The sequence below is a fragment of the Fistularia commersonii genome, chromosome 3 (genome assembly GCF_037954325.1).
Source record: "Fistularia commersonii isolate RoL2024-O1a breed Wild chromosome 3, RoL_Fcom_v1.0, whole genome shotgun sequence".
NCBI classification, from domain to species: domain Eukaryota; kingdom Metazoa; phylum Chordata; class Actinopteri; order Syngnathiformes; family Fistulariidae; genus Fistularia; species Fistularia commersonii.
Genome location: NC_141286.1, coordinates 8984612 through 9007010, shown reverse-complemented (window position 1 = coordinate 9007010; position 22399 = coordinate 8984612). Strand labels below are relative to the sequence as shown.

The 22399-nt window shown below is 50.0% G+C and overlaps 1 protein-coding gene across 7 annotated transcripts; it reads right to left on the bottom strand.

The window, feature by feature from the left end:
* Positions 1–328: 328 nt before the first annotated feature.
* Positions 329–20625, bottom strand: pax3b (paired box 3b). 7 transcript variants are annotated; one of them, XM_086143540.1, is made up of 9 exons: positions 20407–20625; positions 19786–20021; positions 19422–19551; positions 19091–19234; positions 6913–7112; positions 6556–6721; positions 4578–4798; positions 2653–2937; positions 329–550 (listed from the first exon to the last, which is right to left on the bottom strand). In XM_086143540.1, exons 1-9 carry the CDS (start codon positions 20489–20491, stop codon positions 533–535), a joined length of 1485 nt encoding a protein of 494 aa, XP_085999666.1. In that variant the 5' UTR covers positions 20492–20625; the 3' UTR covers positions 329–532. The 7 variants fall into 7 exon arrangements, with proteins under 7 accessions (XP_085999666.1, XP_085999664.1, XP_085999671.1 ...); XM_086143538.1 differs by having other exon boundaries at positions 2658–2937; XM_086143545.1 differs by having other exon boundaries at positions 19494–19551.
* Positions 20626–22399: the final 1774 nt, after the last annotated feature.

Below are 22399 nucleotides of genomic sequence, written 5' to 3'. Positions count from 1 at the left end.
AGAAATGCCATATTTCATGAACCCCCCCCTCCAGCAGACACAGTTTGGGGTAGTCGGGCGGGTCGGAGAGGGGGGGGGGGGGGGGGTCACGTTGGCGCTCCGCGGGATCCCGTGCGTGGTCACTCGGGCCTGAAAATGTAAACGTGGTGGCTTCGGTTGGTGATTCACTATCACAGCAGAGAACCGGCGGGGCCGGGCAGGCGCGGAAAGTCAAGATGGCCAAAGCACCGCAACCGTGGCACCGCCCTCAAAAATTAAGCGCTTTTTTTGTTTTGGGTCAGATATTCCTTTTCTCGGGCCCCTACCCTTCCTCTTCTTCTTCTTCTTCTCTTTCATCTGCATCCATTCCTCCGCCAAAGAGCTAATAATCCAGTCCAGCGGTGGAAGGCAGATAGATAGAATGGTTTCCGTGCACGTTTTGGTCCAGATAATGAATGATTTCCGTCACTGTACACACACATACACACACACACACGCATACACACGTGCACACACGCACGTGCACTATCTTACAATCAGGTGATCTCAGGCCTCAGATAAGGAAGGGCACCTGGAAAATAAGAGGGATAAGACAATTGTAAGATTCCTTATCAGAGCAGAGACGGGATTTCTCTAATGCAGGTGGGGGGAGATGACGGGGGGAGATACACATATGGCTGCTGTTAGCGCGCCGCCGCCGCCGCCGCCTGACGGTGGAGACGAGATCCCGTTTGTGAAATATCCGACGCAATCATGCGTTCACCCGGGGCCAGCAAGGCGGCCATCTTTAATTCCACACGTTCTGCTCGACCGTATTCAACAGGACGGGGAACGACAGGTAACAACCAGGAGCGGCGATACTTTGCAGCGAAGGCGCCGTGGCGCGGCAGCGTAGCCGAAACGTCCGATGCTACACCGGAGCAATACCGTCACCCTCCCTCCCCCGGCTGACCTGGGTCCGAGCACCTGTTTCCAATCGCTGCCCTGCCAGAGGCTATTAGCATCCGCCCCCCCCCAGAGAGGACCTTTCCTCTGCTGCACACCAGCGATCCAGCCGCGCTGATTAATCACATCAAGATGGACGGCTCGGCCACGAAACCGTGTGGTGGCAGTGTGTGTGTGTGTGTGTGTTTGTGTGTGTGTGTGTCGCCCTCGCTCTCTGCCCCGTCCACTCCCGAAACGTTTCGACGAGTCCCATCATTAGGCGTTCGCCGCTCTCGGATAAGTCCGATATCCATTTGATACCCGGCTAGCAAGGCGCCGTCTGATTCGCTGGCTCGTTGCCACGCTCCACGAAGGGCCCGGTCGGGTTAGCGGATGGACCTGATTGGTTGACCCCCTCGTGGACCGAAATTGGAAACGGCGGCCGCTGTAATCACACTGTGACCCAGGGAGGGGGCGGGCGGTGCGCTTAAATTGTCCGTTTGAAGTGGGGTACGCGGCTAACCCGGCGCTAATGCGAAGTGAAAAGGCCCCCTCAGGCTCGGACAGGTGGGGTGTCCCCTCGGGGCGAACGCTACCAGGCACATGACTGGATTTTTAGCCGTTTTTACCGCGTGGCATCGATTTGAAATAAACACGAACGGGGCTTTTGCCCACTGGTCGAGAATCAGAAGAAACCTTGCCGATGGATTTCCCTCCGTGTCTGCACTCGTGTTATCAATGCATTATTCATTTATTTATAAATATATTTTTGTCACCTTAGTTTTTTCTTTTAATTATGTAATTTGTGTTTATATGAGTGTCTGTATGGTGTCCTTGAATATCACATAAGGCACCTTAAATAAATTGCATTATTATTATTATGATTAATAATAATATAAATTGCGGTTGCTAGAACCACTATTCCAGCCATCAATTGCCATTTCTTTTATAAGTATTAAAGCTGTGATCGTATCAAATCGGGTAGCGCTACTAGATTTAATAAGGGGAGATAATTTATGCCTCACCACCCTCTGAAAACCCGGTTAATGCCCGGTTAGCGGCTAGTTGGCGCCCGCCGCTTTCAGTGTGTGAGTGAAGGGTTGACTGTGTTAATGGCTGATAAAGTGCTTTGAATGATGCGATATTTGTGGTCTCTGTTACGCTCCTGCTTTCTATCTCTTGGGTCGAGGCAGAAGGCCGCCTGCGTTGAGTCGGGAAGGTTTCCACGGCGGTAAAAAGTCAAGTCTGGTTTCTGTAGATCAACACCGCACTTCGCGTGAGGTGTCATCACACGACTGCGTTGCGATCCGGCGCCCATTTAAAATAAAATCTGACTTTACTTGACTCCACCCACCCTCCTCCTCCTGCCCTCACCACTTTCCCTAAATCAATTTCACATGAAGAAATATCAAACTGCCGGGGGAAGGAGGAGGGGAAAAAAAAAAAAGAAGAGGAGACTAACTGAAAACATGACTCCTCTCATCTCCGCTAAAAGCCCGAGATGATCGGCTGGCGGCGGCGCCCGCGTTTTCGTTCCCGGGGCACGTCAAAACGTCGACGCGGGTTTTGGACGACCGGCCACGTTCGAGGAAACGTGGGAGGAATGCGGAGAGGGCCTTCGTCGGTAACACGTGTTAGCCTAGCGGTTTTAGCGTCCCCGCCTCCTGTGATAACAACCCCTGGATCATCCGGGATCCTTTGAGGCGCCCGCCAAGAGCCGGAGGGGAGAAGAAGATGAAGTCTATTGACCTTACTTTGTCCGTACTGGCCGTACTGGTAGGACGCCATGTGGTCGACGGTGTAGCCCGGCGAGCCGTAGGAGGGGGGGCAGTAGGACTGCGAGCTGGGCAGCGAGGGCAGGGCCGACATGGAGGGAACGCTGGTGAGGCCCTCCAGGCCCTTGATGTGGTCCATCCGTTGGCTGCAGCTGGCCGCCATGCCGGCGGGCGGCTCCAGGCCGCCGGTGAGCGGGGAGATGGCGTAGTCGCTCTGCGGTTGATGCGGGACGCCGCCCGGGTTCAGCAGCCCCATCACCTGAGCGGGGGAGAGGCAGCGTCACCGAACCCCGAAAAAAAAACAGGCGATTTGTCTCCGAGCCTTTCGGAAGATACGGCGGTAAAGATAACCCCCCTCCTTCTCCCCTCGCGCTCTCTCTCCGACCTTCGCCGTCGGAAGAGAAACGCGCTCAGCTCTTGACCTGGTCTTTATTAGCGGCCAGATAATCGAATTTGAGCGAATATTCCTCGGCCCGGCGAAGGAAGGAAAAGAGCCGCGGGGGTGTGATGGAGGAGGGGGGCGGGCGAAGGGGGTAGGGGGGGCACGTCAGACCGATACCACCGCCCACCTCCCCCCGCCGCCTGGATAAATATACCTGTCCGTCACCAAAGAGCTCTGTAACACTTTAATAAGAAATTGAGGTTTGTTTTATCACTATAAAATTCCGACTCAACCTGCTACCTCTAAATGCGTCACATCCCACCTCCAGAACAAGGCGCGGGCCGGGGGTGTGTGTGTGTGTGTGTGTGTGTGTGGGGGGGGGGTCACCAGGCTGTTCCAGCTGTCTAATCAGAAGCAGGTACAAGGCTCTCCAGGTCCTCCCCGGCCCTCTAAGTGACATATTATTCTACATCCACTCGCGCGCACACATGGTCCTGCTTAAATCATTTCCCAAGTCGGGGAGGTGAGCGGAGGGAGCCGGCGTCCGCGCCGAGAGGGGCGAGCGGTGTTTTTTTTGCGCCCGGCGACCGAAGAATTAACCCGGCGGTTGGAAGATCCAAGCTCGGGCCAGCGGGGAGCCAGGTCGCTTCTTGAGCACTCGGTCGTTTTAGCTACCTTTACGTGCCTTCTTTGCATCGTCGTCCACGCCGGGGGAAGAATGTCAGGACGGGTGGAGGTGCAGGGGGCGTACGTTTACTTCCCCCTCCCGCCGTATGAGATATATACAAATAAATTAGAACCTCGGCGCTCACGTGGGGACTATCAGGGCAAACATTTTAAGAATGCAATCACGAGAAGTCCCTCCGGGCCGTGGAGGAGCATCCAGCATGTGTGTGTGTGTGTGTGTGTTTTCAAAATGCAGCCGCTCTTTGTCTGAAGCCCCAGTTCGGGAAAAAAAAAATGACAGGAACTTCCTGTTTTGCGCGGCGCCCTTGGAGTGCCCGCCGAGACGAAGCCAGGACGAATCCTCGGGCCGGAACGTGTCAAACCGTGTCGTGTAAAAACTCGTGCGGAGGCGTCGCGGGATCGCTGATCCTCAGACATGCCATGCAGTCGATCAATTATCTCCGGCGTGTGTGCGCGACCGAGCCGGGGCCGAAATCTCATTTTCTGCCTGTTAGGGCCCCCGTCCGTCCGTCCCGACCCACCCTGGCCCCGGCCCCGAGGACCTCGGGACTTCGCGCCTCGGGGCTAATCGGCCGTAATTGTCTTTTTGGCTTCCCATTCGTCACGCACGCCGCTTCCAAGTCATCTGCCCCCCCCCCCTTTTTTTTTTTTTTTTTTTAATTTTTAATGTTTCCACTGAAGGGCGGAGGAGTGTGTGTTTTCACACTGTTTCTTTTTTTCCCCACTTAAATCAAATTATTATATAAACCCTGCAAAGGATAATCATGGCGGTTTCAGGAGGGGTTTTAATTATGCATATACAGAGTTTATTCCACGGAAGAGCGTCTCACCTGAGGGGAGAGTCCATTTCCGATGGCGGGGTTCATGGGGTTCGCCGGCCCCCCGGGGCCCACGAAGCCGTCTGAGTATCCCGAGAAGGAGTGCCGCCCCGAGGCGAGGCAGTAGGGCGAGCCGCCGTCCCCCTGCCCGCCGCCGCCGCCGCCGGATGCCTGGTGGCCCGAGGAGGGAGGGAGAGGCTGGGGCCGGTGCAGCGTGCTGGGCGGCTCCGACACTAAACCAGACCAAGGTCGAGGATTAGTTGCATCGGCGGCGAGCGGTTTAAACACACACACACGGATATCGTAAGAAGAGGTGTTGTTATTGCCTTATAACAGTCGGAACATTTAAAAGTTGCAATATTAACCTTAAGAATTATTTAGATATATTTCACACACACGTGTTTTTACATTTGCATATCAACCCGCGTCTGTTTTGAAAAATTCAAGGAAAAAAAAATTGACACAGATATTTGCGTGCATTAACATGTTGATACAGTAATAACTTTTGCATTGCAATGTAGTTTAGTTTTGAAAAATAGAAATAAAAAAATAGCAAAATAGCTTATCCAAATTCAGTCCATTGTTATAATACCAAAAAATAACTATTTCCGAAATAAATATTTGAAATGTTCCTCCATGACAAGAACTCACATACACAATTGTGTGTATATATATATATTATATATATATATATATATATATATATATATATATGTATATATGTGTGTGTGTGTGTGTGTGTGTGTTTTTACCATGTAATAACATTGGCATTATGTGCTTTTTAAAAAAGTTTTGAAGAATAAAACTAAGAATAAAAATAAAAATAGGTTAGATGACTGTAACCTGTAGTTTAGCATAAGTTAGGAATGATTTAAAACTTTCTGTGATCGCACACACACACACACACACACACACACACACACACACACACACACACACTTACACATATGCGGATACTGTGTAATAACATTAACATTTAACTAAGTCAATCAGTTGGAAAAATACATTTAAAAAAAAGCATAAAAGATTATAAGGCTGTTATCCATTGTTTAAAATCAAAGAAAAGTAGGAGAGGAATCATTTGAAACTTTCTTCTGTGACACACACACACACACACACACACACACACACACACACACACACACACACACTTATACATATATATATATATAGTTAATAGTACATAGATAGTAATAATATTTTCTTTGCGTGCTTTTTGAAGACGTAAATCACAGTTTTGAAAACTGAAAATAAAAAAAAGCTTTTGCACTTCAACCCTAAGTCACATAAAGAAAAAATGGGAAAAAGATGTTTTGAAACTATGCCCCCTGACACACACAAACACACACACACACACACGCACGTACATGCCTGTAAATATATGTATATTTAGTTACTGTGTTAATGTACATAATTACAAACTAGCATGACGACCATTTGGAATAAATACATTTTTTTCTAAAAATAAAAAAAAAATGCTCATGAGATAATCCTGATGAGTTACAATATAAAGATGACTTTTTTTAAACGATTAGTAGATTGGTGTGAAACCGTCCTCCGTGACACACACATACACACACACACACACACACGGGTACACAAGCACGCAGGTTAAACATGGTCGATAGAGAAAAATAATATCCTCCAGGTGTTTTATGTCAACTGCAAAATGAAAAAAAAATGAAACAACAAATAATAAGGTGGCTGGATTTAAATTGAAAAAGTAAATAGGAGTGGAAGTGTAAATGTAATTAAGTAATGATAAAACATTCTGCATGGATTAGAGTGACGGGTGTGTGCGGGGCGGCGGCGGCAGGGCGGGGACGCGGCGTGCAAATTCAACATGACAATCACGATAACTCAATTTAATGCCACTTTTAGGATTCTTCGTTCTAAAAGATCACGCACGGATCAGGATGGTTCTGACCTCCTGGGGAGGTCAGCCGGCCTCGCCGCCGTCCCCCATCGGCGTCTGGGGTGACTTTCGTACCTTGCGCGATGGACGACGGCGGGTAGGCGCCGTCGGACAGCTGGTAGGGCGAGATGCCGGACATGGCCGAAGGCGGGAACCCGCCGGGGATCAGGTGATTGAACGCCATCAGCTGATTGGCTCCCGCTTGCTTCCTCCACCTGGCCCGCCTGTTGCTGAACCAAACCTGGGAAAACACGACTTCCTTTGAGTGTGTGTGTGTGTGCATGTGTGTGTGTGTGTTGCTGCCTTCAGGATTTCATGGATCTCCTCACCGCAGAGGTGAAATTTAAAAACCCTCTAAGCTGTCCATCACTAGAACATGCTTGCTCTGTGCGTCTGTGTGTGTGTGTGTGTGTGTGTGTGTGTGTGTCTCACCTGCACCCGGGCCTCGGTGAGTTTAGCCCTCTGCGCGAGCTCCTCGCGGGTGTAGATATCGGGGTAGTGTGTCCTCTCGAAGGCCCTCTCCAGCTCCTCCAGCTGCTCCGCCGTGAAGGTGGTGCGGCTGCGGCGCTGCTTCCTCTTCAGCGGCAGGTCGGGCTCCGATTCCACGTCCGAACCCTCGTCCGAGTGACTCGCTGTTCGGAGACGGAAATCTCGGCCGTTAACATTCTTCGCACACGCACACACGGTCAGCAGCGTCAAGTGTGTTTTTTCGAAATCGCATAAAATGTGTGTTTTATTTCGCAGGGATTTCTAACATGTGACATCAAATTAGCTTATAATGAAACACACACTGGTAAAACGCACAAAAACAAAAAAAAAAAAAAGCTGTTGCGGTCTGGACAGAGAAGGGGGTCAGCAGGGATGGAGGGGAGTGAAGGACAGAAACTGCAAACCACCTTTTCACGGCGCCGCTTTCATCTGTGTTAATTACACGGTTATTACATTGTAATAAGCAGCAGAGAGAGGAGAAAGCGATTAACTTCAGTTCCCGGAAATATTTCAGTACACGTATCTGTATTGATTAGATCAAACCAACACATTTCTCTCTCTCTCACACACACACACACACACACGCACACGCACACGCACACGCACACACACACACACAGAGGTCTGCTAAAACAGCATCTCATCACTAATAAGGATATTCAGTTGGTCTTTTTGGGGCCTGATCTTCAGCCTGGCTTCTTGGCAGACAAGTTATCAGACCTGACAGAACCCACCCCACACACACACACACACACACACACACACACATACCCCTTTGTCACATCCCATTTAATTCTATTGTTATATTCGCTATCATCCACCATCTTGGTTTTTTTCCCCCCTTTTTTTTTGATTCCCTGATTCAAACGCTCTGTCGGCTCCCTCTTAGGTTCCCTCTTAGGTGCCCACTTTTTTTTGTGTGTTACACTTAATTAATTCCCCCTCGGCACAGGGGAAGTTTTGTGTGCAACACCAACACTGTATTAGTTCCCCCCCTCTGCTGCCCCGCAGAAGCAACAATAAAATACAAGGGAATCCAAATAGCTCAAGGCCCCTCGTGTGAAACTGATCCCCCTCCCCTTCGGCAGCGACTCCCTCCAACCCCGCCACCCTCACCCGCTGTCGCCACGACACCAATAGCAGTGGGAGTCAACTTAACATGCATTAGGAGTAAATTGGTAAAGAAACATTCACGCATGAGGGAAGCAATAAGTAAAATATTTTCAAAGGGGGCTGTTGGGGGGGCGCGGAGACATCGCTTTGACCCCGTTACCGAATATCTTGCAATTTCACACCCCCGCGGCATGGTCGGCTCTTTGCCCCCCCAAAAATCCTCATCCTCCACCTACGCGTTTCAGCGTTTTCATCGATGAACAATCAAAAAGAGGAAAAAAAAACAACTTGATTTTTACTTCTTTTTTCCCAACATGGCAACGCAAAGGTTTTCCACATTGGGAGGAATCCGACGTTCGGGCCGAGGGGGCTTTGGAGTTCGGACAGGACGACTGAAAAACAAGAGTTGGGGGTCTTTTGTTGCCCCCCCACACACACTCAACACACACACACACACACACACACACACCTCCTCCCTTCTTTTTTTTGCCCCTCCACCCCTCCAACGTTAGCAGCATGCACGTTCCTCTGCATTTCACAGGGATTTGGGCCCTGGGAAAGCCGAGGCGGCCGGGAAAATCCTTAATCACTTTGGAATTACCTATCGGTTATGACCGCTACCGGAGTTCGGGGAGAAGAGGGGGTGCTTTTCAAAAGAAGCGACAGAGTGGCACCTCTAAAAGTCTCGGGCGGAGGGTGGAGGTGGACGGAACGGTCCCGGTCGCTCCGCGCGGGAAGACGCCATCGCGCGGAGGCCGGGCCGCCTTACGCTCCCAGCCTTAAGGCTGGTGAGGAAAACACTCAATCTTTCGCCTTCTTCATCGTGCCTCGAGACAAGCACCGCCAGCTCCTCCTCCTCCTCCTCCCTCCGTCTCCCTTTGTCCACCCCACCCTTTTTTTTTTTTTTTTCCCCTCCACCCGTATTTCTCCCCTGACTCCCAGGCCTCTTTGTCGCTGCCGAGAGCCCGGGGTCTTTGCCTGCGATTTCCACGCTCCATCTGTGGAATCCGTCATGGCTCCCTCGGCCTTCACAGTGGAGGGCTGTCACCTGCCCCATGGGAGAGCTGGATTGGGAGGAGGAGGGGGGCATCCACAGGCTCCACAGAGGGATTGGGGCACAGCCGGGGGGCATTCCCCCCCCCTCCCCCCCCCTTCCTTGAAAGAAAACCCCCTTTTCCTCCAGAGGGGGGAAGGCGAGAGCACCTGAGGGGGAGGACGGGGAGGGGGCCGTCGGCGTAAATGCCCCCGTGGGGACGGTCCGTCTGGGCATCTGTGTCGTTTTGGCCGCCGTTGCCGGTAGTAACACGAGATGTCCCTTTTTTTTTTACCGGAAAGGACGTAAACCCCCAGAACCTCTATGAGTTAGTTGTTTATAATGTAGTTACTAACCCTCCTGCACCACCTGGTCGCAGAACTCACCTGTCGGGATTTTCCCTCAGGTGAGCTTGTGAATCTTTTCCTCCGAGCTCGGAAAAACCAGCCAATTATCGTGAATTATATAAAATGCATCAACACACACATACACACACACAAACAAACCCTGTTGCTCCCAATGACCCACGTTAGCACCTTGAATGTTAGCTCTGCCGCCGTGAGTGTGTGTGTGTGAACGGGTGAATGTAATTCAGTTAGCGCCTAGCATCGCAGGTCTGGCGCTAATGGGCGTGTGCGTGTGAACGAGTAAATGGAATCAAGTTAGAACTTAGCGTGGCAGATCTGCCGCTTCGGGTGTGTGCGGGATTGTGTGTGTGTGTGTGAATGGGTGAATGGAATCAAGTCAGCGCTGAGCATGGCAGTTCAACCGGGTAGTGTGAGTGTATATGTCTATGTGAGAATGGTCTCCAGTTTTTCCCTTGCTTGACAGCTGTGTGAGCGTGTGTGTGAATGGGTGAATGCTATCTAACTCTAACACCCCAGGGTGCAAAAGCCCTCCAAACAGTATTTTTTAAATTTTGCCGTTGCCGACGCCGCTGACGTAGCGGAGGCATCGGACAGAGCAACCTCACCGCGCTGCAAACGAACACAGCTCTGAAATCTATGGCCATATACCTTGATTTATTGCCGCCTCCCAGCTGCAAATTACGACCCCCCACCCCGACCCAAAGAAAACTTTGGTCGACATCTGTTGATCTAATTGGATGAAATGTGCGCTGTCTGTTTTTCCTTGCTAGCTTTTACGGTGGTCAGGCGGACCGAGGCCAAGGCTGGCGGGTGGAGCGCAAGATGGGGGGTTGGCATCAGTGTCATAGTAAACTAGTAAAGAAAGTGCATGAACTCTAACGGAAGTTACATATATTATATTATTCGTATTATAAAATGTCAGCGACAGGTGACGTGTATTGTCGCCTACCAATAACCGCTTATCGCCTCCTGCGATGCTTTCAAGTGGGATCTTTGCAAACAGTGAAACTCAGGGGACTGCGTTACCTTTTTGGAGATGATGGAGTAGATGTGGAAAAGGAAAAAGGGGGGGGGGGGGGGCGAACCCTTCCCCCCCCCCCGGCCTGGTAGACCTGCGGTTTCGGAGTGCCCCGCTTCCCGTCATCGCCTCGCTATCCCCGGCGATCTGATCACGTCAATTTGGCACGGCCACGTGGCCCCCGGCCAATCAAATTATCCACTCTAACCCTCGTATCTTCCACCATCCGTACGCACACACAAACACACACGCTACGCCTTAAAACGCCCCTGTAAACACTTGACTTTTCCCCGAGTAGCTTTTGTTCCACCTCCGCTTTAAAGACTCCGTGGGTGGAGGTGGAGGTGGAGATGGAGGGGTGGGGGGGGGGGGGGGGGGGGGGGTGGGGGGGGCAGACGTCCAACTGGCTCCAGTTACTTCATCGAAAAATGAGAAAATATGAGCCTTAAAAAGGCGGGGAAGGGGGGGGGGGGAATTATCTGAGCGGAGAAGGCCCCGGAGAAGCGGTGGAGCCGGGGAGCATTAAGCCGCAAAATAAGGGAGAAGCAGCTGGTTGGAGGAGGAGGGGGCGGAGAGGGCTGGAGGAGAAAAGAAAACTGTTTAATTTAACCAAACCGAAGCCCGGAGAGGCGCGGCGCACGGCGACTCCCGGGCCAAAACGGCCCCTCTCGCAGAGCCAAGGCGGACCCAAAATGGCTCCTGCCACGCAACGCCGTCCCGAGCGAGGAGAAGGAGGAGGAAGAAGAGGAGGAGGAGAATGGAGGATTTAGCTGAAACAGACTGTTGGAAAGCCTTGCTGATTTTTCTTTTTTCAAAAGATAGAGCAGGGGGAGTTGTGTGTGTGTGTGTGTGTGTGTGTGTATAAGCAAGACAGGGGGGTGGCACAAAGGCTTAAATATGTCCACTGAGACATGAGACAGTATTGCGAATGCATGCATGTGTGTGTTTGTGAGTGTGTTTGTGAGCGTGTGTGTGTGTGTGTGTGTATGTGTGTGTGCGCACGCCAGGCCTGGAGAAAGCAAAAGGGGACGTGTCCGACTTGAGTTCTGGGCACTTGGGGGAATTGACTGACCATATGTGGACTATTTACACCCCCTTTTTTTTTTTCTTCCACGTCCCCGGTAACTCAAGTGGGGCTTTGGTTAATAGCAAGGGTAAATTGAGGCTGTGACATGTTGCCCACCCCCACCATCCTCCCACTTTTCTCCACCTACCCTTCTGAAAACACACAAAACAAAAGGCAGAGGAGACAAACGCTGCGTTTATTTGGGGCGGGCCGGCCGCAGCGCTCCCATTCAGGGCGGCGGGGCTAAGTGACTAGCCGACTGCATTAAACAGTACATAGAAGTCACCGCCGGCAGATGCTCGCTTGCATAATGGCTTTACTGACAGCTTACGCACCCATCTGCGACTGTTTGGGTGGATTTTTTTTTTGTTTGGAAGCGCGTGTGTGGCGGCGGTTTTGGTGGTTGTGTGCATGTGTGTGTGTGTGGGGGGGGGGGGGGGACTGAACTCACTTGACTTGTGAGCAATCTCTTTGGCCGGCCTGCAACTGATAGCGAGGGCTAACATGTGACGCAGAAAACACTGAATTGGAAGAACTGCGGAGGTGTTTTGAATGTGTGTGTGGGGGTTTGTTCCATTCATTCATTCATTCATTCATTCATTATCATGCACTCGGGGTCATATGGGACTGGAGCCTATACCACCTGTCAGGCATTCAACCATTCATTCTCTTATTCACATGGAAGCACAACACTCACTCATTCATATGTCATATAGACACTCCATTCACTCTCTTGCCCACGTGTCATTTTGAGACAGACAACATTCAATCTGTCATTCTCATGTCATAGGCATACAAAAATAATTCAATCATTCATGTCATATAGATATACAACCATTCACCCTCTCATTCACTGGTCACTAAACATACAACAATTCGCTCATTCATACATCTTAACCTTTCAATCAGTTATTCACATAGATAGGCATTCAACAATTGACTCACTCAGTCACGGGATATACAACCATTCATAAACTCGACAATCGACTCAGTCATTCACACATCATATAGACATACAAACATTCACGCTGTCATTCACAAATCCAATAGACATACAGTATAACAATTCACTCATTCATTCCCGCGTCATATGGAGACCTTCAGCCATTTACCCATTAACTTACTCATTAACTTGACCGGAGAACCTGGAGGAACCCCACGTAGACACAGGGAGAATATACAAACTTGTCGGAATCCAATCGGGAACCCTTTAACTAGCGAGGTGGCGGTGCTAACCGCTAACCCCCTGCACCCGCCGTTGCCTCCCGCAACCCATCATGTACGGCTAAATGTGTTTCGAACCCTGTTTCCTGTTTCCTCCGCAGCCCCGAACAACCCGGCAGCGACCGGAAAGAACCCGATCCGGATCTTTTAGCCGTTTGGCCGCATGTGACGTCCCATAATGCCGCATTCATGGCGGCAAATATCACCGGGGGAACTCGTGTGGTTCTTGGCGACGCAGTGCCACCTGAGCGAGGAAATACCTGAGATCTGGTTTTCACAGAGCGGGACATTCATTTCCAAAATCCCCTACAAGGTTTATTATTTCGTCACGCACTTCATCAGATTAGTGTGGAGCTCGATGGAAACCGCAAACGTGCACGGAGGGGGCACGCACGTGAGCCAGTTGTCACCGAAGCAGCTAGGGGCTAATTAGCTAACAAAATGGAAGTCAGGCTTCGTCGGTCAGGTGATTGACAGCCACGTGTGTCCCCCCCCCCCCCCCCCCCCCCCCCCCCGACATCAGCGGCAGGGATGCTGCGTTTACTGGCCTGTGTAAACTTTGACACCCGGCCCTAACCCCAAGACGGGTGCACACACACACACACACACACAAACACACACACACACACATTGACACACATACATATTGAGGAAACAATACACAGGCACATGACAAACTCACACAGCCTTGCCTAATTTCTCAGAAACACACACAGACACTCATGCACATTAAAAAACAACCTCTCTCTCACACACTGTTACACACACACACAATCACACACACACACACAAACTCCCCCCACAGCTGTTGTGCCTATAGTGCATACTTGGGCCAGATAAAGAGAGGCCTTATTCTAAGGCGAGCCATTCTACTTGACCTTCCCCGGGCCCTTTTCACTCTTTCACTCCCTTCAAACCGTCTTTGGGGCGCGCTCACTCGCGGCTCAATGTGGCTAGTCCATCACGGGTGAAGGCTGGGGTGCTGGAGCGGGAATACCCCCCCGCAACCCCCCATTTCCACACACACACACACACACACACGAGGTCCCCCCCCCACCCGCTCCCGAATATCACCCTGACTTCAAAGTTGGTGTGCATTCATTAATTGCCCTTTGAATTGATATCAGAGGGTCACAATAAGAGTGTGAAAGGAAAAAGAGGCTTTAATGAAGTATAGAGCAGCCATTCATCTGCAGATAACTATGTTTTCATGCTCGGGTAGTCATCACGCACGGGCGAAAAAGGGAGCTCGGGGAAGAGGGAGGAGAGCGGGACGACGGGCGAGGGACACAGAGAGCCCCGGGGTAGAGGAGAGTGATTTGGTGCCTCGCCACTTTGGCCCCGGAGCCCCCCGACCAACCCTTTGCCCTCCTGCCCAGAGACTCGCTGAGTGACACATTCATTCTTTCAGTGGACAGACAGAGCCCTCTTCAGCATGCACTTGGCTCAGGCGGCGTTAGCGGAACGATAGCTAGCGTGAGACAGTCCCGGACCAAACCGGGGCGGGGGCGCGGGTGGGGGTGCGGCAGTGGGTTGGAAAACAGCGTATTCGAGTTGCCGCGGCGTGAAAACAAACAAAAACAAAAACATCTCAGATCTGCGTATAAACAGGTGAATGCTATCTAGCAAACAGCTTAGCTTAAATTGAGACCATTCAGCGGGATACTTTCTGGTAACAGGCTGGGTTTTATCAGCAAATGCTAATGATGCTAATAGCTACAAGTGTGCTCTCCAGATGTCGGTGTGTGCATGTGAAAGCAAGATAGCAGAAAGAGCTTTGACACCGCAAGGTGGAAACGTGCCAATTGGTGAGTGAACAGGTGGATGCTATCTGGCGTATGGCTTAGCTTTGATACCCCGAGTTGCTAAAGCGCTACATAAGCTGAGAAATATCAGTGGGCGTGCAAATGCTAATGATGCTAATGGCTACAAGTGTTCTCTGCCGCAATCAGTGTGAGTTTGTGTGTTATGTGAACGGGTGAATGCGATGCAAGGCCCTTTGACAACGCAAGGGAAGAAAGTGCAATTGATGCATGAATGCTAATAATGCTAATAGCTACATGTGTGATCAGTGTGCGAATGGATGAATGTCGACTGTGAAAGGCATTTCACAGGCATTCTGAAACTAAGAAATTGAAGAAATAAAACATCGCTTTATGAATGGACGCATAAATGCTTATAATGCTAACAGCTGTGTAAGAGTGTGTGTGTGTGTGTGTGTGTGTGTGTGTGTGTGTGTGTGTGTGTGTGAACGAGTGAATGAAAACACAAGGTGCGAAAGTACTGTATAAGTTGTGACCATTCACATGCATGCATTCTGGAAATACAGTGGATCTTAGCAATGGATGTGTAAACGCTAGTGCTAATAGCCACAAGTGTGCAAACACCGTTGCTGTCATGGCCCATGTACCGCTCATTCCCTATCACCCCCCCCCTCCTCCTCCTTCATCCCTCCTCTCCACTGGCACTGACCCAGAATGTGCCAGCATATTAAATCTGCACACACACACACACACACCTACGGGTTCGGGTCATCATTATTTGCATGTTGGTGTTATTTACACAAACGGACTCCAGCCCGGTTTCTGTGACAAAAAAAAGAAACAGCAAAATCTTTACGGCTCTTTGATGTATTGTGTGCCTGCGGTTCCCCTTTGTCCCCCTAGCCGTCGGCCCGGGCCACGGATTCAATGAGCCCAGCAGAGTGAGGGCCGATTGAAGGAATGCGCCTCAATAAACCTAATTATGACATGATGACTGCGCTCACCATGGTAAGGGCTTTTTCAAAGATCCTGGGCTTATTCAATTAGCCCTTTCCAGGATCCTCTTTCACCAAATAAAGTTATCCCTTTGACTGTTTGCATTGCAAAGAGGAATGTGTGCATGTGTGCGTCCGTGTGTGTGTGTGTGCGTGTGTGTGTGTGTGTGTGTGTGAGTGTGTGTACAAATGCGGCCCAAATGGAAACGCGTCGGCCCTCGACAAGGCTCCTCTGTATTATCTGGCTAATTTCACCTAACGAAGTAAGGGGCTCTAAAAGATACACTGTGAAAATGCAGAGCAGCCGCGGAAGTGTGTGTATGTGTGTGTGTGTGTGTGTGTGTGTGTGTGTGTGTGTGGACAGGGCGGTCAGCCATCCTTAACTTCATCTCAGGTTAGTTAATGCGAGGCAGAGGCCTCCACCACCACCGCATTGGACTAAAAAAAAAGCAGATTAAATTTTCTTTTCCACACTTACTGCCATTTCTCTATCAAGAAAAAATCACCAATAACTTATCAATTAATGAAATTGATCATCAGCTTCTTTTGGCACGGCTTACATTATTAATTAATGATTTATGCTGTGCCATTGCTTGTTCATTTATATACAGAGAAAAGGTCATTTTCCAATTGAAAAATTAAAATGGAAATAAAATAGAAAATCAATTCAAATTAAATAAAACATGAAAACCCCGTTGAGAATGAGCTTCCTATTCAGGGCAGGACAAAAAAAAAAAAAAACAGTTTTAGAAAATAAATAAATAAACCTTTTAAGAGCATAATTAAAAACGTGGTGTCCATTGTTTGGGGGCCCCGGGGCCCCCGGGGGGGTGGAGGGGGGGGCAGAGGGCTGACACAAACAGAGGGCGGAGGGGCGGTGTCGCTCCACAGATGAAAGTGAGATGAAATAAAAGAGTCGATTTAATCTGCTTGAAGAGATTTGGAGAGCAAGTGGTGGTGGTGGAGGAGGAGGGGGGGAGGAGGTGGAGGAGGAGGGCCGGTTTTCGGAGCAGTGCGCGGGGCCGGACGGGTGGCCGAGGGCCCCCTCATTGTGAAGCAGCGCTCCGGGGCCGGAGCGGGGGCTCTCCGGGGAGAACATTGGCCCCCATTCAGCCGCACACACTCTTTAATACACTCCTCCCGTCATTAGATGTGTCATCGCACAATATCCACATCATTTAGAAGACATTATTAATGTTCGGGTGGGGGTTTAGGGGGCATCAAAGAATCAATTACAGATCATGAGTTGCAGACCGGAGATGTTTCCTCTCCTCGGTGTCCTCTTCCTCCTCATCCTCCCTCCCCGGGACGGAAGGCTGGGGAGGTGGGGGGGGGGGGTAACTAAAAAAAAAAAAGGATTTTGCACAAACCGCCTTAAAACGACGGAATAATCAGGTGGATAATTAAGCTTGAAAATGATCGTAATTATAACAGTCTAAAAATATAGATATGTGTAAATCCTCGATGTGAACATTTAAATGTATTTATTCCTCTTCGTTATTCCGTTTAACCGTGCTGTTATTCAGTCATTCATTCACTCATTCGTTTATTTATTTTTTCTATCTGTATTATCCGCTCGTTTACGCGCTTCTTTACTCATTTATTCAAATCGCATTTGTAAATTCACTCATTCATTTACGCACACAGGTTATCCTAAATTTCCTCTAACCATGTCATCGTTTCTCATGTGTTCATCCATTCCTTCCTTCCGTGCGCGTTTTCATCCAGCATCTCACGCGTGAATGTGAATGGATGCTGGTTCTATTATCGGACCAAACCCCCACCAGGAAACAGTTTTTGAATAATTTATCCTTCATTGCGGCCTCGCGTTTGTTTTGTCGGACTTTTCCTTCTTTCTCTCTCTCTCTTTTTTTTTCTTTCTCTCCCTTTTTTTTCTTCCTCCTCCTCCGGCTGAATGATAAGCAGCCCCCCCTTCTTCCCTTCCGCCCCCCCCCCCGCACCTTTGTCCACGCAGCCGCGGATGGACTCCCGCGCCTTTGTCTCCCAAGTTCATCCCCCCGCGCGTCCCGCCGTGCGCGCGAGGCGCGCCATTGTGCGTGGACGCGGACGCTGAGCAAATGTTTGATCAGCTCATCCGGGTCCGCGTCGTGGACACCCCCCCCACACACACACACCCACCCCCATCACTACCAACCTCCCCCTCCCACATGCCCCCCCCGCCACTTCACCCGCAAACAGTTTTTTTCCATCTCACGCACAACTTTAACGCAATCAAACTACAAACGACCGGAAGTTAAAATTGTCCCGTGCATGCGTCATCAGACGTCGGTGTTAATCGCTTGGCACCCCGGAAACACCTGCGCACTGGGGCCCCCTAAACTGCGTCAAAAGAACACACACTCACACACACTCACACACACACACACACACACACACACACACACACACACACACACACACACACACACACCTGTTCGGTCTTCCCCGCGCGTCGAAATGTCCACAAATCACGTGAGAAAAAAATGTAAAATGACTTCCGGCGGGAAGTGTTTACGTGTGTGTATTTGTTCATGTGTGTGTTTGTGTGTGTCTGTCGTCCATAGACGACAAATCTGGACTTTTAACGATGTGGCGGCTTTTACGGCCCTGGCTGGCGTTTAAAATCAGATGCGTTAGTTAGTAAGCGTTATTACACTATAATGCGTGTTATTACAATGTAACAAGCATATGTTACACTGTAATAGGAGTTCAGGACAAATCCTGTCGGCTGGATATTTTGGGCCAAAAACTTTGAAATCGACTCAAAAATTGTTAAAACTTTCGTCATTTTAATCCAAAACAGGAATAAGAATAGGAAAAAAAATATAGGATTAATAGTTGTTCAACATGCAATGTATGTTTTGTTTGTTCGGCTTCTCGCCGAATCGGATCGAATATTTCATTAGCCGCTCGAGATGGACGGAGTTTAAAAAGAGGATTCAATGATTTCATCAATCAATTTATCGAGCAATGATCGGTAAATTAATCGATTCGTTTATTTCGCAATTACACGCCTTAATAATGGGGCTAATTTTGATAAATACATTTAAAGATTTGGGACGGGCCCTCCTCTGGGGCCCAAAAAAATAAAATAAAACACACACGCACGCGCGCACACACACACACACACACATATGATTTACGGTTGGCCTCATGGGAAACACATTAGCCTTCAAGATATGGTCGATAAAGAATTCCTGACAAAAAAAAAGACAACACACACACACACACACACAAACACCACCCCCCTTGACAAGTTTACAGCTCCTCTCAGAGACACTACCAGGCATACACACACACACACACACACACACACTCCACCCCCCCTGACAAGTTTACAGCTACCCTCGGAGAAGCTACCCAGCGTACACACACACACACACACACACACAAACCATCGACGCGGGCAACAGGTTGGCGGTTTGAAAGTGGGTCTCAAAAACACACCAAACCGATGCGTCCCTGAACGCATCAGAGATGAAAATAGGAAAATCTTGTATTTTTCTTTTCCACCCCACCTCCCCGTGGTGCGTTCACTTACATCTGTCCCCCAGGATGCCCTCGATGCTGTGCTTGGCCCTTCGCTCGTTGTCCTCCATCTCGCTCTTCTCTATCTCGTCCTCGTCCTCCTCTTCGTCTGCTTTACCCCCGAACTTAGTCCGCATGATGCGACTGATGGCGCTCACTGCGACGCACAAACACATTATTCACACACATACACACACACACTCGTACGGGTATTTTAAAAAGTGTTAAATAACTATTACAATTTAAAATTAACAGTAAAGGAGAATTGACCAGGAAAAAAAAAATAAGAAAAGTAGATTTTCTTTCCTTTTTTTTTTTAATTTTGATTTATTTTATTTTTTTACCTGAAGGAACATTGCTGCGGTCACACATCCCATCCTTCAGTAATTTATCCCGAATCTCCCAGCTAAACATACCCGGGTTTTCCCGCTTGTAGTCTTCTATTCTCTTCTCTACGTCCGGGGTTGTCGCCTGCTTCGGGTGGAGGGGGGTGGATTTGGAAAAGGGGGGAGGGGGGGAGAAAAAGTGGTGGAGGAAGAGGAGGAGGAGGAGGAGGAGGAGGAGGAGGAGGAGGAGGAGGGTGGAGGTTATTGGTTTGAGCCCCAGGGATGGAGACACTTTCAGTTGCGATTCAATCGATTTCTCGCGGTGCGTTCAGGGACCGGACGGAAAACCGGAGAGCGTAGGTCCGGATAATCCCCTTCCTACCTTGGGTTTGCTGCCCCCGATGGCCCCGGGTCGTATGGAGCCCGTCTCCTGGTACCGGCACAGGATCTTGGACACGCAGCCGTGGGAGACGCGCAGCTGGCGGGAGATGACACACGGCCGGATGCCGTGGTGCGCCATCTCCACGATCTTGTGGCGGATGTGGTTGGGCAGGGGTCTGCCGTTGATGAAGACCCCGCCGAGCTGGTTGACTCGGCCTTGACCCAGCGGCGTGGACACTGGGGTTTAGAGGGGAAAAGCGCGTCAAAACACACACACACTCACACACACACACTCTCACACAGACGCTGGAGCAGGTTTTCATCTGACGCACCGAAGGCCCTGTATTTTAAAACTTGAAAATAACTTTTAAAAAAATTATAATTCTGGATAAATGTAAAAAAAAAAAAAAAAGTTGATTTAAATCCGATTATGAATCCAGATTGTTTCCGGTAACGGCAAAGAAAAGTTGCGTAACTTTTGCAGCGGAAGGAAAAGGCGGCTGCGGGGTAGATTTTATTTTATTTTCTAAAATTCCTCACGATGTTTTTTTTTTTTTTTGTGAGCGGAGAGAGCCTTGGATAATTATACTTTTATTTAAAAAAATATTGCTGTTGTCGTTACCTTCTAGGGGGAAGCCGCTACGTGGGTAGTTCTGGGCCAGCGTGGGTCGCATCATCCTGGGGATCGACCCGGCCAGCGTGGTCATAACGGCGCCTCCACCGCTCCGGCCGCCGGGCCGGTACACGGAGACCCCCTCCAGGCGGGATGCGACTCTCTTTTCCGGTAAGACGAGGCCTCGGTTGTGTGGGTCCGGCACCGCGCCGAGGAGTGACAGCGCTGAAGCCGGGCTGAGGCGCGGGGAAGCCGGGCAGCAAGGACGCCGGGGTCCCGCCCCCGGGACCGGGGGAGGGGGAGAATCCGGGTGGGTGCGGCCGGGCCGGGCCGGGTCGAACCGGGCTGGGGTTGCAAGGGGAACCGGGCTGCTTCTCCTCCTTCTTCTTCTTCTTCTTCTCCTTCTTGTTGTTGTTGTTGTTTGTTGACACCGGTTCAAAGTGAGCGGTCGCCGTCAAAAGTCGCCGAGCTTCTTGTGGCTCCCGGGCGGCGCTCCCGGCCCTGATTCGTCCGCCGCTCACGCCCCTGGTCTGCGGGCGGCGCAACGCGATTGGTCCGCGGGTTGAAACTTTCAGCCAATCAGGGCTGTTCTTACAGAGGACGTGTGTGGATGGAAGAAAAGAGGGGGGGGCGTCTATTCACTGGAGCGAAATGCTCGTCGTCCCACCGCGAATAGCAATGAATCGGCGAGTATTTACCGAAAACACCGGCGGGACGGCGGACACATGACCGCCGACCCGCCGTTGTTATCCCCTCCGTTCGGCTGTTGTATTGGGACTTGAACTGGATGCGAGATTCTCTACCCTGTGCGTAATAAACCTGTAATAAACGCGTAATAACGCATACGCCGTGGTAATAACTTCCAAATTTGACCCAAATAACGACGCTTTTTTTGTTGTTGTTGTCCCTCATCTGTGTGCAAAAGATGGAGGGGGAGATATGAAAGTATGATCATAAAAAAAATGTAAATCCCTGGAACAAATGGACATTTATATGGTTACATAACATAACCTTCCTCCCTTTTCCCCTGGCGGCTGGTCTGCAGGAAGATTTCAAATAATTATTAATTTCATAACAACTATGATTAAAGTGGAAAAGTCCCCCTCCCTTTATTTTTAAAATTAGATACATGTTTTTATTTTGTTTTTCTTCCAACTTCTCTCCGATCCTTACACCGTAAAACGAAGCGGCCCTACGGTGTAAACACACCCGGCCGTGTGCGTATAAGTGCATGTGTGTGTGTGTGCGTGTGTGTGTGTGTGTGTGTGTGCGTGTGCGTGTGCGTGTGCGTGTGTGTGTGTGTGTGTGTGTGTGTGTGTGTGCGTGTGTGTGTGCGTGTGCGTGTTCGCACCGTCCCGCATCTTAATTTTTTAGACGCAAATGGTGCGTAAATTGTGCCCAGGTTTGCAGGATATAACGATTTTTTTTTCTGGTTTTATTTCTACTTTTTACGTTTATTCTTTTATTTTCCACACGAACCCCCGATCAGATGGGTGGGTGGGGGTGTCGGGTGGTGGGGAGGTGTCTGGGTGGAGCGTCACAGCGGGACACGACGCCACGACGGCCGTAAAGCCCGTCTGCGCCGAACAAGCGTCCTCATAATCAATATGGCCCAAGACTCAGTGAGCAAGGCAAGTTTGTTTGGGTGTTTTGTTTGGAGTGGAGCCAGTATGTGTCTGGGATTGCGGACACACACACACACACACAAACACTCACACACACACACACACACACATCGGGGTCATAAGATCGCCAAAACGTTCCTGTGCTACCAAATGACCGACCTAACCTATGATTTGCACATGCGCATTATCATCTTTTTCTTGCCCACCTCCCTGCATGAAAAAGCAACCTTTTATCCATCTAGTTTGTTTCTGCACATTTTGATATTTTTGTGTTTATTTATTTTCCATAATGCGCCAGTGGCCTTCTGTGTTTGCCCGACTTGAGACATTGCGATATTTCTTTCGAAAAAACCTCGAGCACCTGATCTCCATCTCAC

What these genes read in the sequence shown, in the direction of transcription:
- pax3b (XM_086143538.1), bottom strand. Translation starts at nt 20,491, where the DNA reads ATGACCACGCTGGCCGGGTCGATCCCCAGGATGATGCGACCCACGCTG. An exon ending in TCACCGAGGCCCGGGTGCAG is followed by an intron (nt 6,722 to 6,912) that starts GTGAGACACACA and finishes GTGTTTTCCCAG; the next exon opens with GTTTGGTTCAGCAACAGGCG. An exon ending in GCCGTCGTCCATCGCGCAAG is followed by an intron (nt 4,799 to 6,555) that starts GTACGAAAGTCA and finishes GGTCTGGTTTAG; the next exon opens with TGTCGGAGCCGCCCAGCACG.